Below are 17547 nucleotides of genomic sequence, written 5' to 3'. Positions count from 1 at the left end.
GAACCAAGCCTGTGAAATGCAAGAACCTAATTACATATCAAAGAAGAAAATAGATACAAGTTTAAATCCACAAATCCTGACTCCAGTTCAGCACAAAAGGCAAACTTAGGAATTGAACATGCGTATTCTGTAGACATAATAACGTTTTCCTCAAAACAATTAAAGTTCACCAAGGATAAACATAGCTAGCTATTGATTACCGCACACAACGAATATATCATAAATTAAAGACAAAGTTAATTTAGCCCATTCTGCTGCATCTGAAAATTATGAATGATAAACCATACATATTACATTTTACAGCAGTAACAGCAAATATTCCAGTTAGAATGTCAGCAGTGCCTGTTGAGAGAGATGTAAAATCAAGTCGTTTCCAGCTCTGCTTGACTTTAAGATAATAATTATAGTGTCTACACCTGTCCAGTAAAGAAGTCTCAATAAAATTCTCATCCTCTTCATTCTGCCTGCGGATGGCCAGTAGAGTTTATTAAGTTTTAGAAAGGCTGCAAATGAATGAAAAGAAATATTACCAGCCACCAAAAGTTGTTCTATTCTGTGCTTATTTGCACTTCCCTGGTTATATTACAACTGTGTGTAGTTACAGACAATGACAACAAAATCAATCTTAAAAAACATGTTGCCACAGCCTAATTTCTCCATTTCTCCTGCTTGCAATTTCTGCAGTTTATTTGTCTGTTATCCTCATACTCCTTTCTACTTATTTAGGGACAGCTTTGAGCAAATAGTAGTTTTTATGTTTTCTTTTAGGCCCTTATATATATATTTTTTGAAGTAACTGAGGCTCTAATCATTATGGTCATGCTGCTGCCCTTCTTACTGAGCCTTCTGAACAGAATGTGCTGCTGCTGCTGAGGTAACCCAGTCTAAGCACTCAGTCTGAATTTTTCTTATGGGCCAGAAGGAGAAATCCTCAAAAAATTTCAATCAAGCATCACTAGGTCAGTCTGTAAAAGGCATGCCTTTGTATGCCTATATTTGATTACTTCTAAGATGGCTTACAGAGGAATTAGAAAGGTATAAAATAGACTCAGGCAAAGCTGGGCTGAAATGAGTTAACTGCAGTGAGAGATCTGTTCAGTCTTCATGTTTGGTGTTCCTTTAGGGTCCCTGTAGGGTCTGTTCTGTACTAACTTTGTGGCAGACCATACATCTCTTGGGATAAGTTGTAGGGGAAGCAGTTTGGAGGGTCTTTATTTTTTTTTTTTAAGAACTTGTAGTCACCTTGATATTCAGAGCTGAAGAGACTGGAGAACAGTAAAGAGCGGAAATTAAAAGACTGACAGAAAAAGAGGAGTTAAAATTGAAGATTTGTTTATTATACCACTGAGTTGGTACAGCTTGAGTTTGGAGACCTACCTTCAACCATTAAGTACAAATGCAATTAAATGTAATTAATTTAATTTAAATAATTAATTAATATAATACCTGTGCAAGGGTATACTTTCTGTTGGAATAACTCAAGTACATCAGTTGCTGATTCCAAAATTATGTATAGCAGTGTTGTGAAAGTGAGATGCCTCATTTCTCTGGGTTGATGTTTATGATAAAGGCAGCCATACGACTGAGTAATCTGAAAGTTCTATGACTTGTGCAAATAGACTATTGCTGCACATGAATAAAAAAAGTGAGCAAACACTCTCTTCTACCATTAACTGTTGTAGATATGCCTTTTCTGAGGTAGCCACAGAAGTCTTTTGGTTGTCTTTATAATCATAATCTCCTCAGAAGTTCTGCGAATGGAAAAGACTCAGGCTTACCTATGGCAGCAGAGGTGTTCCTGCCCAGCAGAATTAAGGGGGTCTGCATCACCAGTGGGGCTGTAAGGAAGGAGTCCCAAGAACGAGGCAGTGGGAGGAAAAAATTCTTTTGGTAAAAAATACTAGGTTTGGGGAGGACTAGGACTAGGCTGCAGTTTGTCTTTGAAGGAGATTTGGATTTTCCTGGGAGAAGTAAGGGGCTGTTTTCTTTGGGAAATGAACCTGAAGGGTTTTGGAGATGCTTAATAATAAACATGACACATGGAGAACCACCATCTGCTCTTTGTTTTTTTCTATTTTTCTGTCCCATCTCCATCCTATGCCTCTAACACATTAACTAACCTCTTAGTCCCCTCTCTAGTGTTTGGGCTACTACTGTATTCACCCTTATGAAGGTTTTACAGTGAAAAGGAAGAGAGGAAGGAAAATGGGAGTGGAAAATATGTGTGTCATCACTTTTCATGACATTGCAGCGGATAAAAATAAAAAATAGTGACTATAAACATGAAAGTACTACTTTGCCTTCCTTTTTTTTCTTTCTTCCTTTAACATGTTAGCACATGCCAATATTACTGAACATTAAAACATGAAGAAAACTTGGGTAGATCTTAACTGTCTTTTACTATTATCCCACACAGTTAAAACTCTTGAAGGAAAAGTGACTTAGAAACCTGATTATTTTGTCATTGTCACAAATTGGACACTACATTTGTGAAGTAAGAATGCAAACAAAATGCATCTAATAGATTAACAAAGGACCACACACCTGTTTCTCATGCAAAGTTGCTTTCTGATGCTGTCACAGAAGCATTATGAGAGAGCGTTTTGGCAGATGGCATTACATTTCAAATAAAGAAAAATAAGCTTCTGAATTCATACATATTTCCTTGTCATTCAAATGCCATGGGATTTTTTAACATAATGTTTAAAGTACAGAGTGACTCAATTTGAGTGTCCTCATAAATATAACTAATGCATAATGATGAATAAGTTATGACAAGAAGTTTCAGAAAGCAGTTATATGCAACTAAAGCAGCTTTTTAACTATTGTGCAACAAAGCAAAGAGTAATATAAGATGAGACTTTTAAAGTTCTCACCCTCAACAAGGCAATGAAGCCACTGAGGAGACAAAACCAGATTCTAATCTTATTTCACTAGTATAAACTAAGAATTGCTGCCTCAGCAGCTGCAGTGTTAACCTGAATTTTCCAGAGTGCAATCAATTGTATTGATTTATCTATTTCATCAAATACTATTAAACAACTAATGTACCTGCATTACATATATCCAGCTACTGTTCAGAACTGTGAAAACGTATTATTAAAAGGAATAGGAGCCATGGAAACAGATCATGTAGGAAGAACCTTGAGGAGGATTCGTCTATCTGCATACAACTTCATTGGCCACTTGGAAATAAAATACAGAACTGTAAGATGTCTTGTACTTGATCAGAGCACTAGTTTATTTAAACTGCTCTGAGATTTCCATCCAAGGCAAATATCTGATGCTTCTGAGGCAGTTGCAGCTCATCACAAATAAGTAATGCACCCATGCAATTTTACAGTCTGGGCAGGATAGCTTTTTATTAATGGACCACCCACAGATAATCAGTTCATTGAAAGCATACAAAGTAGTTCTTGGCTGGTTTTCTTTTTTTCATTATCATTGTAGATGCTACATTTTCCCATCTCTTTTTCTAATGTCTGTCCATTTGCCTTACTGGCGTGTCACATAATATCAAGTAATTGACTTTTGGTGTAATAACCAGGCAGAAAAACAAAAAAAGAGAAAGCATTATGCTGTGTACTTTGTTTTGAAACATTGACTTCAGACTCTCAAGGCCCAGTGATACAAACGATGTCATGAAACAAATGTTTTTCTATTGTTGATTGAAATTTTAATTAAAGTTTAGTGTTATTATTTTAAAAATCAGTCAAAAGCAAGGTAAAATAACCTGTTTGACTAGGAAAGATCATTAGGGAAGATGAGGAAAAGGGGTTGTCCTCCATGCCGAGGGACAGCTTGGGTGTACCAGCCTGTCCTATGGGATGGATGGATGGATGGATGGATGGATGGATGGATGGATGGTGGAGAGTCTGTGTGTCAGGAACAGAGGAGAGGCCAGTAAGGGAGACCATAGTGGGTTACAGATAGAGACCCCCTGATCAGGGTGAAGAAGCCACATTTAAACAACTCAAGGAAGTCTCTGATCAGAGATTCTGGCTTTTGTGGGGGACTTTAACCTCCCTGACATCTGCTTGATTGGCAGCAAAGCAGAATACAAGCAAGCAACAAGATTTCTGGCAGTTTTCAGGGCTAACTTCTTGATACAGATACCAGATGAGCCAATGAGGTGACACACAGCTGGACCTGCTATGAACTAACAGCAAGAACTAGTGGAAGATGTGATAAACAACAGCAGCTTTGGCTATAGTGACCATGAAATAGTGAAGTTCAAGATGCTGTGGCAGAAGAGCTCAGGACACTGGCAGGTGTCAGGCCCTGACAATACCCCTGACAAAACCATGAAACAAGTCCTCTGAGAACACATTTCTGGACACCTGAAGGAGAGGGTGATTACTGGGAACAGCCACTGTGGATTTACCCAGTGCAAATCTTCCCTGACCATCTTGATTGCTATGCTAAAATGACTGGATTTGCGGATGAAGCAAAAGCAGTGCATGTCATTTACCTTGACTTTTGCAAGATATTTTGTGCTGTCTCCCACAATATTTGTCGCATTTAGGGCATTAAAGTTCTGGATGGATGGATGGATGGATGGATGGATGGATGGATGGATGGATGGACAGATGGATGGATGGATGGAGAACTGTACAGGTAAATAACTGGTTGGGTGGTGAGGCTCAGAGGATAGTGGTTAATGGGCTGTACTATACCTGAATGCCTGTGCAAGAGGAGTACTACAGGTGTTTATAGTGGAGTCTTTCCTGTTTGACATCTTTATGTACAGTCTGAAGGAGGCAACAAAGTCAACTTTGCAGATCACCCCAGGGGGATGTGTAAATATGATCAAGGGCAGGGCTGCCATTGAGGGAGCTAGTGAGGCAGGAGGAATGGGCCAGCAGAAACCTTGCAAAATTACCAAGGACAAATGAAAAGTCCTGCACCTGGGCAGGAGGAAAATATTGCAACAGTACAGGTTGGGAACTGGCTCATTAGACCACATCTGTAATACTACATCCAGTTTTGGGGCCCCCATACATGATAACCTAGATTGATACACAGGAGTGAGTTCAGCAGAGGGCCACCAAGATGGGCAGGGGCAGGGGCAGTTGCCCTGTGAGGAAAGGCTGAGGGTAATCCTGTTTCCCCTTTAGTAAAGTTTGACACTGAAAATAGCACAAAAATATGTCATTTGAGTTTGTTACAGAATAATAGGCTTTCTTTCTTTGTTATACCAGAGGTTAAGAGGTGAACAGCTAGCTAAAGGATGTTGAAGTTATATATGAATTTGGGATACTAGTAACAGAATACCTAGCTGCCTCCCATAAGGTCTAGCCTGCACTATTAGTAGCCACATACTTTTATGAGTCTTTTTAGGTCAGCAGGCAAACTGAAGGTTTCAGGTTATATAATAACAGTAAATTCAATAACTCCATAAATTCACAGGGTATGTTGTTAAACATTTAACAGCAATGGAAATAATGCAAATAAATGAAGAGACAGAAAAGCAAATAGAAGAAAAGCCTAACTTCATGAGATCAGGCAGTTATTAGGTAGAAAACACTGGTTTGTACCAAGTCTGACTTGATACAGTCAGTAATGAGGTACAAGCACCGAGAAATCTGAACATCCAAAAGATCAAAACCAATATTTCTATTCAGTCTGTTTTCTTCAAAGTCTAAAGAATATAGCATAAAAAAAAGCTGACGTTAATAAAATCAGTTTCAAAGGCAGAATCTTCCACATTGGAGGTGTACGTGGCGTGCAGCAAATCTGCTGAACTTCAGGAATACAAATTGATAATGCAGCACGCAGTGAGTATACTCGGGGCTCCTTTTCTGCTGGTAAAACAAGCGTGTTGGTGACAGTCCCTTTTTTGTGCATGTCTGAACTTTGAACCAGCTCCTCGGCATGCGTGTGAGTAACTGCTGGGCCATGCGCTGAGCTTCTCTGGCAGGGTCGCATTCTGCACCGAGATTCATCCTGAAGTGACTGTACTCCTAGCAGTGCTCGCGTTAGCTAGTTTAAAGCTAGGATCTGTGAGGGTAAGAGTTTCAGTGACTCTGTTGAGATGTACCCTTCATTATACTAAAAATGAGATAACGTGTAATTAACACAGAAAACAGAAATTATCCCAAACTATTCTTGGAAGCTAAGGCGCATAGCAGTTTAGTTATTCTATGGAAGCCTGGATGCATTCATACCCAGTCATCTGGGCAAGAACTTATAGCTAAATAATGAGATTTTTTTCAGCATTTCCTAGTGGTCTCTATTTCCCCAGCAAACTACTAGTCACTTTAGTTGGAATTGTGAGATCAACAAAGAGCTGGTTTAAGCTTGTCTCTCCCCAAACATTCTGTAATACAAAGCAGGTACACAGCACAAACGACACAGGAGTAAGGACAGAGAACAAGAAAAAAAGGTAACATGATTTGATGAAAAAAAATAAAGTTTTAATAATAAACGTTTTTCAGTGAGTATTTCTGCCTTCCTTAAATCTATTATTTGTAAATAAATGGAAAACGGGATTTTGTACTTTGTTTGGAAAAAAACTCTAAGCTTGCTCTTGAAAAACTCAAACTCTGACCAGCTTCAGCTATTGCCCACTAAACTGTTCAGGCTTTATTAAGGAACCATCTTAGGCACTGCCTAAAATAACCTAACTAAATTCTCAACGTATAAGGTAATTTTTCTTCTAATATTTTTAATTGCATTTTCTTCCTTTTTATTTGAATTAATACCTAACAAGACCTTTATGAACTCTTTATTGATAGTTAAAATGCAGTAATTCAGTTGGTACTTTTCACTGTGTTAATGCAAATCTTGATTAGATGTTACTCAGTTTTGCATGTCAGAGGGATCAAGTACACCCAATGTTAAAATTATCCCTACTGTTGGCAGTATTTCACGTGGTAACAATGCTGGGAGAAAATATTAGTGAATTGATAGTCATATTTAGTAATCTACATTCCGCACAATTAAGGATGTAGCATGTCACAATAAGCTGCACAGAAGGAAGAAGATGCATTTATCAGATGTGAATGTTTCTTAGACATTTGTTTCCATTGTTCAAGAAGAAATTATGCATAATGTCATTTTATTTGTGAGAATAAATTACACATGAATGGTTTGTGATTACAGACAGAACATAAACAGTCATGACTGTGAAATTTGCTGGTATGAGAATGGCAGTTGGAGAACACAAGTTTAATTGAAATTGAGCTTACATGGCTTGGCTTGGAGTTGCTGCATTCCCTAAGTTTTCCAGGCCTCCCATGATAGGAACAAATTCACAATTTGGTTTTGCTCTGGAGGTGGGGTTATCCATCCTGCCTTTGTTGTTATTTTCACTGAGACAGTGAAGAATTCAACTTCCAATTTTTTTATCTAATGTATTTTTTCCCACAGCTTTTGATTTGTATGTTAGCATACAGAAGTCTGTGTTAGTAATTGCATTTTCCAGCACAGGCAGTGACATTTGAAACGTGGCTAAGTGGAGGAACCTGTTGGGCTAGTTTAAAGCCTTTTACCATAGCATATACCTGTCAATTTTTTGTTGGATTTTTGAGCTTCCAGATGGTACACAGATAGGTGACCTAGCAGTGTTCCCACAGGTGTGTGGATATTAGGTTAAATACTGATTTTCAGTGAGCAATGTTATCCTCTCTTTCCTTATGACAACTTGTAACAGAAGGTTTCAGGAGCAGCAGCGCAACTACTGTATCTGTTTTGTGTATCAGCTGGGCAAAGTGGACATGCACTAATGAATGCTTTCAAACTGGACACCTCCAGCCCTCTGCTCCTGAGAGAGCAGCACAGCATTCCATAAGCAGCATCTGATCCCTGGTAATCCACGTGCTGTGCCTTAGGGTACAGCAGGCAATGTTTTATGTGTAAGCTATGCAGTAAGGAACACTGGTTAGACTTACAGGTAAATATTTGCAAAGACTATATGTCTTAAAGAAACTAGAAGAATGTGCAACTGCATTGGACTGTGGAGCTGCACGGTATTTTGTGACTTTTAACCCAGCTCTTTTGATACCCTCTATAGTGGGTAACTGACTTGAAAAGGCAAAATTGAATTTGAAACAGGGAGAAAGAAAAGAGAAGAGAGAAAGCAAGAGATAAAACAAACACGGGCTGTTGAGTGGAAAGATACATTATTTTTCTGAAAAGTCTCATATATAGGTCAGAAAAAGATTCCTGACTTGTGCCTGGATGTTAACAAGGCAGGTGAACCAAACTCATGCTGACTTCCACAGCTTCCACTTCCTTATCCACAGCATTTTCAATAGCAGCGGGCATTATATTTTCTTTTTCTCTCTCATACTACATTCTTTTTTACTATACAAATATTTTGATTGCAGATGATTCAAGAAATATGCTCTCATCTTTCCAGTCTGTGAGGAGGGTAGTGACACAATGCTGGCTGCTGTTCAGAAACCTTGAGAGGTTTTTATGACTCTCTTTAACACAGTTAGTACTCCATAAACTTCAGAGAAATTAATCTTTGGGTTTGGTAACATGCTTTTTCATCTTGACACACAGAGATCCAAAATGTCCTCCCTCCTCCATCCCCAGAGAAGGTTAAGTGGCACCATCAAAAATCATTCTGAAACACAACAGCTTCAGAAGGCAGAATAAGAGCATCTGGACCATTAGCATAAGCAGGCTGTAATGAGAAGGCACTACCATTGATTATCAAAGTGACTTTCTTTAATTCATTTTAGTCTTTCTTTTTTTCCTTCTTTCTGTCCTTCTTTCTTTCTTTATTTGAAAATACGAGTGCTTTTGTTACCATTGGACATTTAACTTTTAGAAATGCAGCTCCTTTTGCATACATACTGAGCCAAGTGTCTTAGTATCATCTGTACCTTTTTGATCTTTTTTTTTTTTGGAGGACTGCTGCAGTGTTAGCTAGATGCTGCTTCTCTGGTATGGAATAAAGCATAAAATGTGAAAACTGGAGCATATATATATACTATGCAGATTATCCAGCACCTGTCCATCCACTCATGGTATCAGCATTGCCAAATGCTGCACAATTACTGATTTTTAAATGGTGATTTTACGAATGTTCCTGAACAGACCCTCCACTGGATGATAGGATGAGATCTGTGGGAATGCAGTGTTAGATGTTGAAGACCAAAAATAAAGGATCGAACAGTTTTATTTGTCCTTCTATACAGAGACATCCTTCTGGAGTCAATAGAATTGAAAGACGTGGATGATAGAAATGTTGAGCTCATGAAAACAAAGACTTTGTATATAGCATAGTAACCATGAAACTGTTGGTTGCAGAAATTACACATGAACTAGCATGCTAGTGCTACCAAATGAATATCAGAAATTGCTATAATTTATAGCTCCCTTCCCAATTCAAATCACAGCAGCCAACAGTAATCTCCTTTGCAAGTGTTTCATAACAATTCTCTTTTGTAAATGTTTACTGTTCACTCTCATCCCTAGTGATCATCACTGGCCACAGTGAAACAAAAAAGAGAAACTGTAATGCCCTCACCACTATTTTGGCAAATGCTTAGCTTCCTATTTTATGAAGCACTAAAGTATTTCTGTCCTGTAGTCTTTCATTTCAGTGGTGAAAAATTGAATAGATGCCACTATTTAATGTAATGAAAAATAATCACAGTGCACCTGCAAGCAAATGTAGCAGAAGATACTTCTAACAGAAGCTCTGTAGTAAACTACACTCCACTAACCTTATCTGCCATACTTTGTGGGGGTGCAGGGGGCTTAGGGTCTGTGGTCTAGAAATTTCATTTTACTGGTCAACACAGAATTTTAATTAAACATAGCTTACAGGCTGCGTCTCAAATGGAAAAATAAAATTAGAGCATAGCTTTACATGGAGTTTATATCTATTATGGTACATGAAGGTAATTTCTTACTTCCTTTCTTCTGAATCCGTGACTATTTTATGATGTTAGATAATCAGTGGTTCAGTCCATGCATTTAAAAGTGGGTTCTCCGTAATATGTCCAATTCATTAAATTTTTACAGACTTTTACACTAGAAAATGGGATTTGCCATTTGCCTTCTCAGTAGTTGTGCCAATTCATAAATACAGTTATGCATCATTACTTTAGGAAAAAAAGAGGCCAACAGGTTAATAGTAAAACCTCAAATTATTTCAGATTTTCATAAATATGTAAAATAAAATGTGTCCTCTGCATCTATAAACTTTAAAGTGTATATATTTACAGAAAGATACCTACTTTTATTTTTAGGCAAAACGTCCACTTCCTTTTTTTTCATTTCATAGTTGGAAAAAGCTCCATCTACTAACACACTTTAGGAAATTGTACACATCTGTGTGTATGTGTGTTTGTGAATATTTTTAAGTATGTACATATTTTACTGGTACCTGCCTCACTTTTCTCTAAGGGAGTGTAATTTTAGATGGCCAGATATAAAAGCAACATTAAGTTAATCAGGGAAGAAAAACTCACAAGGTTACATGAAAATAAAATATATCTGTAGCACTTAAACTAATACTTTACATTTATTCTGTATCATAGGGTTAGGTAAATGCATATTTTTTTAATAGGAAATTATTGCCTTATTTATCATACATGCATTGGAAATGAAACTTACTGTAACAGTAATACAGGATTTGTGCATCAGCTGCTTTCTTTTTGAATATTTATGGACTACATTCCAGAGTCTTTTCTCAGGATATACAGGACTTTGTGGGAACCATTGTAGGATCAGTCTCCTACAGATTTTACTAAAGTTCTGGGCAGGTCTGGAAAGAGCAACACCAGGGCTTTGTAAAGCTTGGTGACCTGACAATGAGCCAGTGACATGCCCTTGCAACAAAGCAGGCCAATAGCCTCCTGGGCTGTAGTTGGCAGAGCAGTGCCAGCAGATCAAGGGAGATGATTCTTCCCTTCTACTCAGCCCTGGTGAGTCGCAGCTGGAGTTCTGGGTCCAGTTTTGGCTCCCCAGTGCAAGAGACATGGACATGCAGGAAGAGCCTAATGAAAGGCTGGGGAATGGAGCTTCTCTCCAATAAGGAAAGGCTGAGAGAGCTGGGACTGTTTGGCTGGAGAACAGAAGACTTGCAGATATTCAAAAGCCAATTTGAGATAGTACTGAGCAACCTGGACTCAGTGACCCTGCTTTGAGCAGAGGGGCTGGGCTAGACAACTTCCAGGGGTCCCTTCCAACCTCAACCATCCTGTGATTCTGTGACCTGCTTAAATACCTAATGCTGCATTTATTCCTATGGAGCAACAGTAACAAAATAGCCTTGACAAAAGCAGTTCAGAGTGCAGATTTGTGAAGATTTCAAAGCTAATGATATTCTAATAGGAAAAATTGAGTATCTACATCAAAGAAGTCCTTGAGCTTTTTGTCACAAATTTGTGGAGTTCCTCATCTTCCAGTCTTAGCCAGAGGGTTGTATCCTTTATTGCAGTATTGGAAAGGACTGAGTGGGAACATCCTCTGTGGGCAAAGTGACATGAAGGCTACAGCAGTCTAAGCAGGTTCACTCAAGAAAGAATAAGATATTACAGATGCATTTAAAGGTGAAGTAACAAGCAGAAGTGAAACACTTTCTTAACATTGTTTTTTAACTCTTTAATCTCCTTATTGCCAGTCAGGCTTTACTTTCCTGTTTGCCTTTTACAGCACACCAGTAATTGTCTATTCACATTGTCTCTGAAAAAAACAGTTCAAATCATCCAGGAGTACTTATTTGTGGCCACTTTAATGACTCTGTTCAGTATGAGTTACATCAGTTCTGTCTAGTTTGGTATTCTTGCTGACTCCAAAAAGTTACTTTAAAAGTGCAAATGATTTTGAAAACAAAAAAAAAAAAATCTGAGATAATGAATTCCACAATCAAATTGCCTTATAGAATCTCAGTACCACTCCCTGTATATTGTGACATAGCCTTTAACTACATAGAAATCAATACTTGTGTGTGATGGGAATGCCTATACTTTTGAGTCTCCTCCATCAAAGTCATCACATCTGGCACTGAGATTTTTACTCTGTTCATGTCAACTGAGATACTTGTCACATCCATCTAGTGCCTTGTAAACACAAGATGAAGTTCTGTTGGCGGTATAATAATATTTTAAGTGTTCAGTGCGAGTGATAATAAAATATGTATTTATTGATGTACATGAGTTTGCTTATACATGAACACAGATTGATTTCCAAGATCATTAAATTAATGTATTTAACATTTCAGTTGTTAATACCTGAATGTTTTAGGTATTAACAATTGTCCTCTCTATTTCTGCAAAATGTAATTAGTTTTAAGGCCAGTAGATGCTATAACATCTTATTTTGGTTTGTACTTCCATGTACTACTATGTACTCTGATGTCCCTGATACATAACTAAATTTTAGAACAAGATGCCTTTGGAGGCTGCAGATTTACCATCACAGTACGACAAATAGTACAAACTTCTCAGGAACATTTAGGTATACTTACATGGCAGAAGGCAAGTTCTTTTTTCCCTTCAAGGCCAGCTTTTCCAGGATTCCCAGGGAAAAAAAAAAAAAAAAAAAAAAGTAAAGTACTTTTTCTTGTATGTACCTATTTGGGAAAACAGAATGCCCTCAGTTTCTCTGGCAGTGATGTCACACAAGATGTGCTACCGTTGATGGCTGGCACAGCTGTTAGAACAATGAAGTAGTTCAACTAAAATGTGTTGTTCTAGAGACTGAGATCTGTGTTTGCATGCCAATTTTCAAGTTACTACTACTTATGGCTGCCATGGTATGAGTTAAAGATTTGGCGTTTGCTTTGGTCAGTGTGTCTAATTTCACTTTCAAGTTATTTCCCTCAACACTCAGCAAAGATCCACAATTTCGTTGCTAGAAATCTTAGCATTCTGTACTGCATTTACTGAGAGAGATAACTCTTTGTTTTTCAGAGCTTCCATATGGCTGGGAGAAAATTGATGATCCCATTTATGGCACTTATTATGTTGAGTAAGTTCCCAAGTTCAATATTAAGTTGCTGTTAATATGTGATAACCTAATACTAGTATCCTCTGCAGTGCTTAGCCTGGCAAGGCGTGAGTATGATTACTTGACATGTTAAACTGAAGGTATACCAGGAATTCTCAGTCATCAGTACAGCTAACGTGTCCAAGTATATTGTGTCTCAGTGTGTCTCAAATCAGCGAGTCAGGCATTCAATCATTCTCTTTCTCCAGGGTCTGATTTCATGGTATCATTCCAGATGATACTCGTACAAAGATCATATTCATTAAAGAAATATTGTATTTTCTATGTAAAGTTTGGATATCCAGCAAAGTAAAGAACTTGTTAATCAATCAAGATAGCATAATCAAAGCATAACCATTTTAGCTCAGTTAAGATCCTTTTCTGGGTAGTCCTTCCTTTCTGCAGATCAGATGTCCATGTTGTTTGTACCAGAAGGCAGGTTGCTTATATGCTACATATAAAACTTTAGGGATATTGTGTTTTATTTTGTACTTAAAATTGCAGCTGAAAATAAGAGAATGTAAATTTCTATTTTCACAGCACAATCTTTGCTTTCATTTTTTCCCAATTTTATTTTGGTCATGAAACAAGAAAAAAAAACAAAACAAGATTCTTACTCCCCTGTGCAAAGGGCAACAGAAAGCTTTTGTTTGAAGTACTATGTAGAACCAGTTCTGGCCAGTTCCTACATAAAATAATTGAATCAGAGAAATTATTTTCTCTGCTTTTTAGCTTAATGCAGTGAATGAGACTTATGCAAAAATGAATGTAGATTCAAAACCATGATACGTGTTCAGAGTGGTCAGTTCTCACTCTGCTCTCTGCACAAAGTGTACAGCAGAGGAGGGAGAAAGCCACTCCCCATCACTGTGCAGACAGTGCTTTGAAAGGTTAAGATCTATCCATTAGTGCCACTTATTAAAGAAGAGAGATCTTTAGAAAAGATGGCCCCTGACCTAAAACTATCAATTTCAAATCCTGGCACTCAAGCAGTAAGTTTACTCTAGTTGTTTCATACAAAATAGAAAACTTTAGTTTGTGTATGACAACATTCCCTTCATCTCTCAAATTCATATCAACACTTTGGCTGCAGAATCACTCTGGACAGATACTGAAGCTGCAGCTTTTCCAGACCTCAGGATGTGCTGCTATTAGCATGCACAGGGTAGAGCTGGACAGAGAGCTTAAAAAAAGATTTGATTTCTGCAGGTCTAGAAGATTAAGATTCACTTTCCTTCACTGCTGTAACAGCAGCAGCTTGTGGATGCTCATGCACCTTCCCTAGCCCTCTTAGAAAGCAAGCAAATAAATGTGAGAACAGTGTTTAGCTACTGCCCTGCTGACTCCTCCTGTCCTGTTCTCTGAATGCAGTAGCACCTGCTCTGCTTCTTTGTCCCTGTCTTGGTCCCTGCCCTCAGGTGAAAGAGCCAGCAGTTCCATCTGCTTTGCCGCCCAGAACAAGTCACCTTAGTCAGTCCAGATTCAAGCAAAAAGACAAGTAAGTTTTTGAAGTCCCTACATAATGCCATTAAACTACCCTCTCTCTTTATGCCTGAGTTCTTTTATGATGCCCCCAAGTAGCTAAGGGCTGGAGTTCTTGTATCTCTTTGTACTACCCCCCCCCCCTCGAAGATTTCTGCACATGCAATTGTACAGCTGCTGGGTGTGAGTACGTTCTGCCCCAGTGCTTTTTAGTGTATTTTGGCAAGTAACAGGTGTTGTACAATTTCTGTGTGTTAATCTCTTACTGAGACCCCACTTGGTTGGTAGCACAGCCTAAGGCATTCTGGCACCGGTGGGGCTCACACTTCACTGCAGAGTCATAAAAGGAACAAGTGTTTATCTCCATTTCATGTCCAACCGCAGGTAAACAGGCACAAGGCACAAGGCCCAGCTGTTATTATGCAATTACATACTTTAAGGCTGTTAGTGCCAAATTTATTAATCCTACCACAGATAAGACTTGTGGAAAGATAGATCAAACCTACTGCTGGCTCAGAGGTTTTAAGAAGTGGAATGGATGTTCACAGAATGGCATTAATACTGCATCCACGCTAAGTTCATAGGGAGTTTTATGGTCAGTAAAATGTAGCTGTACTTTAATTTGCTGTTTGAGCTCAATAAGATTGAAACAAAGATTGCTTTCCATTTTTCATGCTAAAAAGTAGCAGTCACACCTTTTTTATTACCAGTATTAAACAGAGGAGTTCATTTTTAACTAGATAAAATCAGATTACAATAAACACTCTTAATTATGTCATAAAAGTGGGTAAATCATGAAAAGTTAGATTATGAACATTCACACGTTCAAGTCTAGTCCAACTTTACATGCAGGCCTTTAAAACTGTCAGTGAAAGACGGGCTTTTACTCTGCTCACTGAAATGCTTGTACCCCATGGGAAGTTTGTAAGGATGAGCAGTGAGGCAGACAGACATAGTTTCACCTTGCTGAGCTATGCTCAGCTCCAATATTCTGAGACAAGGGGAAAAGCTTAAAAAAAACAAACAAACAAACAAAAAAAAAACAACCAAAAAAACACCTCAAAGGTCTTGCTACTAAAGTTAATAAAGACCAATCACAACATATTTGCAAATTATGATCAAAAATAAGGTCTCTACTATAACTTCCTCTTAACTGTGCATGAATGTAAGTGTGAGACATTAAAATTTTCATTTGCCTTGTTATGCAAGTCCAGGCTCATCTGTAAGGTGTACACCACATTTATCATAAATGAGAAACATTTGCTATACATGGATTAACTTTCATGCAATTTTCTTTTAATTTATAAACTAAGAACTAGCAGCACTTAGCTGAGCAGGGCTATGGAGAGAATGTGGTTGTTAGAGTGCACTGGGTTTTTCCGCATTCTACTTGCCAAAAGATTATTTCTCCCTTTAGGGATGATTAACTAAAACACAAAGCTCAATTTCCAGACATGGTCTCCTTAATAGAACAGCTGAATTAGCCATACAGGTATTTATTCTGGAAAAATATGCCACCTTGACTTACAATATCCAAAAACACTCTGTTACTACTCAAATAGAAAAATTTATTTCAGGTCTTTTTGTCATTGTAAAGTATTAGTAACTGAAAAATGTGAATGTAAAGAGAAGTTAAGCCATAACAAGTTATGCATCAGCACATCCATCTTTTAGGTATCTTGATCCTCAAAATTACTTTGGTGGGTTATAGGCAACAATTTTGAATGTTAGAGTCACAAAATACAAAAAAAAATAAAGGTCATTAAAGTAGCTAAAAAAAGGAGGTAGGTTAAACTCCTTCTCTTGATGCACATGCCTAGATGTGCTACCATTTTGGCAAGGCTCAGTATCTCAGCCATCAACTAAAATCTGCGTACTAGACATCCCTGCCCATAAATCTCCTAAAAATGTGTTTCAATTGTCTTAAGCACATCTAACATGAAACTCCATCACAAAAACAACTTAGCCTGGTCACATTCACCAGTGAGATGGTAGAATGGTGCCTATGTCTTCTAGGCTGGCTGATGGCGACAGTAAGTACTCATTACACAAGTAACAGTACTTCAACTTCACAGCTAAATGCAGCTGAAAACCAAATCTGACCTCTGAGGGGTTGTCTCCAGTTAGCATGTGGTGAGCTAACAGAAGACAGCAGCACAGACTACCCCTTCTTCTCTGCAGAGGGAAATTCAGGGTTCCTAGAACTAGAAGGCAAACAAAAGGCAGCATGATTCTTCTGTACAGCCACAATAACACTAAATGGCACTAGGAGAAATTAGTTGGATTCTCATTTTTGGATTCGGCTTTTAAATTTAATATTTATTGAATAAAATAAAGGAAGAAAAGTGAAGATAGAAATGCTCACTGAATTAGATACTATGAACAATACATTTTTGGATCACATCCAAAATCTATTTTAACTACAAAAGTATTTATTTGTAACCATCCCTAAAAGTCACATTTGGCTTCTCTTATTAAGGCCTAGGTTAGTAATATCTATTTTGCATGCAGCTGAAGTAGCTAGATGTAAGGCTAGAATGTCCTTTCAAGGGAACTACTTAGCTTAACTTCTTTCTCAGGTAAACTCACCTGTAGCAACTTTTCCAATTTAGCCATGAAGCTGTATTACACTTACAATTGCATGAAAGGGAGGTGTTTCACATCTCATCAGTCTAGGAGCATAAATCTAGTGTTACTGACTGATAAAAAACAACTTATTATCAGTATAATTTTCTTTGACTCTTCTTGGACACAATATTTAATGCAGTTGTTTGAATTTTTTTGAATTCTCACACTGTGCTTTCAAGAGTGCACACTACCTTAGAACAGTCAAAATGTGGGAATAAATTTGAGCTAAGAATTATTAAGGTTGCACCAACAACTTGAAGTGCTGAGTACCTTTGCTAGTCTTCCTGTCTGATCTGCTGAGACAAAAAAGTTATTTTCAAGATAACCATTACTGAAGACACTTCTGTGTAAATGGACTAAACCACAACTTAAACTCTACCTAGAAACTGTAAAGTGGCAGTAGATAACAGATTCTAGCTGTGACAGCAGTACCACAGGAACTGATGTTCCTTGAGCCATGGACACATCTAGCTAAAATCTTAT

General features: G+C 37.9%; 1 protein-coding gene across 4 annotated transcripts in view; it reads left to right on the top strand.

Annotated features, from left to right (window-relative positions):
• MAGI2 (membrane associated guanylate kinase, WW and PDZ domain containing 2) overlaps positions 1-17547 on the top strand; it is a 764770-nt gene that overhangs the window by 589407 nt on the left and 157816 nt on the right. For all 4 annotated transcript variants that reach the window (XM_086474407.1, XM_086474391.1, XM_086474398.1 and 1 more), the window contains exon 7: positions 12879-12936. In XM_086474407.1, the coding sequence (XP_086330533.1) occupies positions 12879-12936 (58 nt within the window). The remainder of the gene's footprint in view (positions 1-12878; positions 12937-17547) is intronic.

Source organism: Leptosomus discolor, chromosome 1 (genome assembly GCF_034619465.1).
Source record: "Leptosomus discolor isolate bLepDis1 chromosome 1, bLepDis1.hap2, whole genome shotgun sequence".
NCBI lineage: Eukaryota > Metazoa > Chordata > Aves > Leptosomiformes > Leptosomidae > Leptosomus > Leptosomus discolor.
This window is presented reverse-complemented; position numbering and strand designations above follow the sequence as displayed.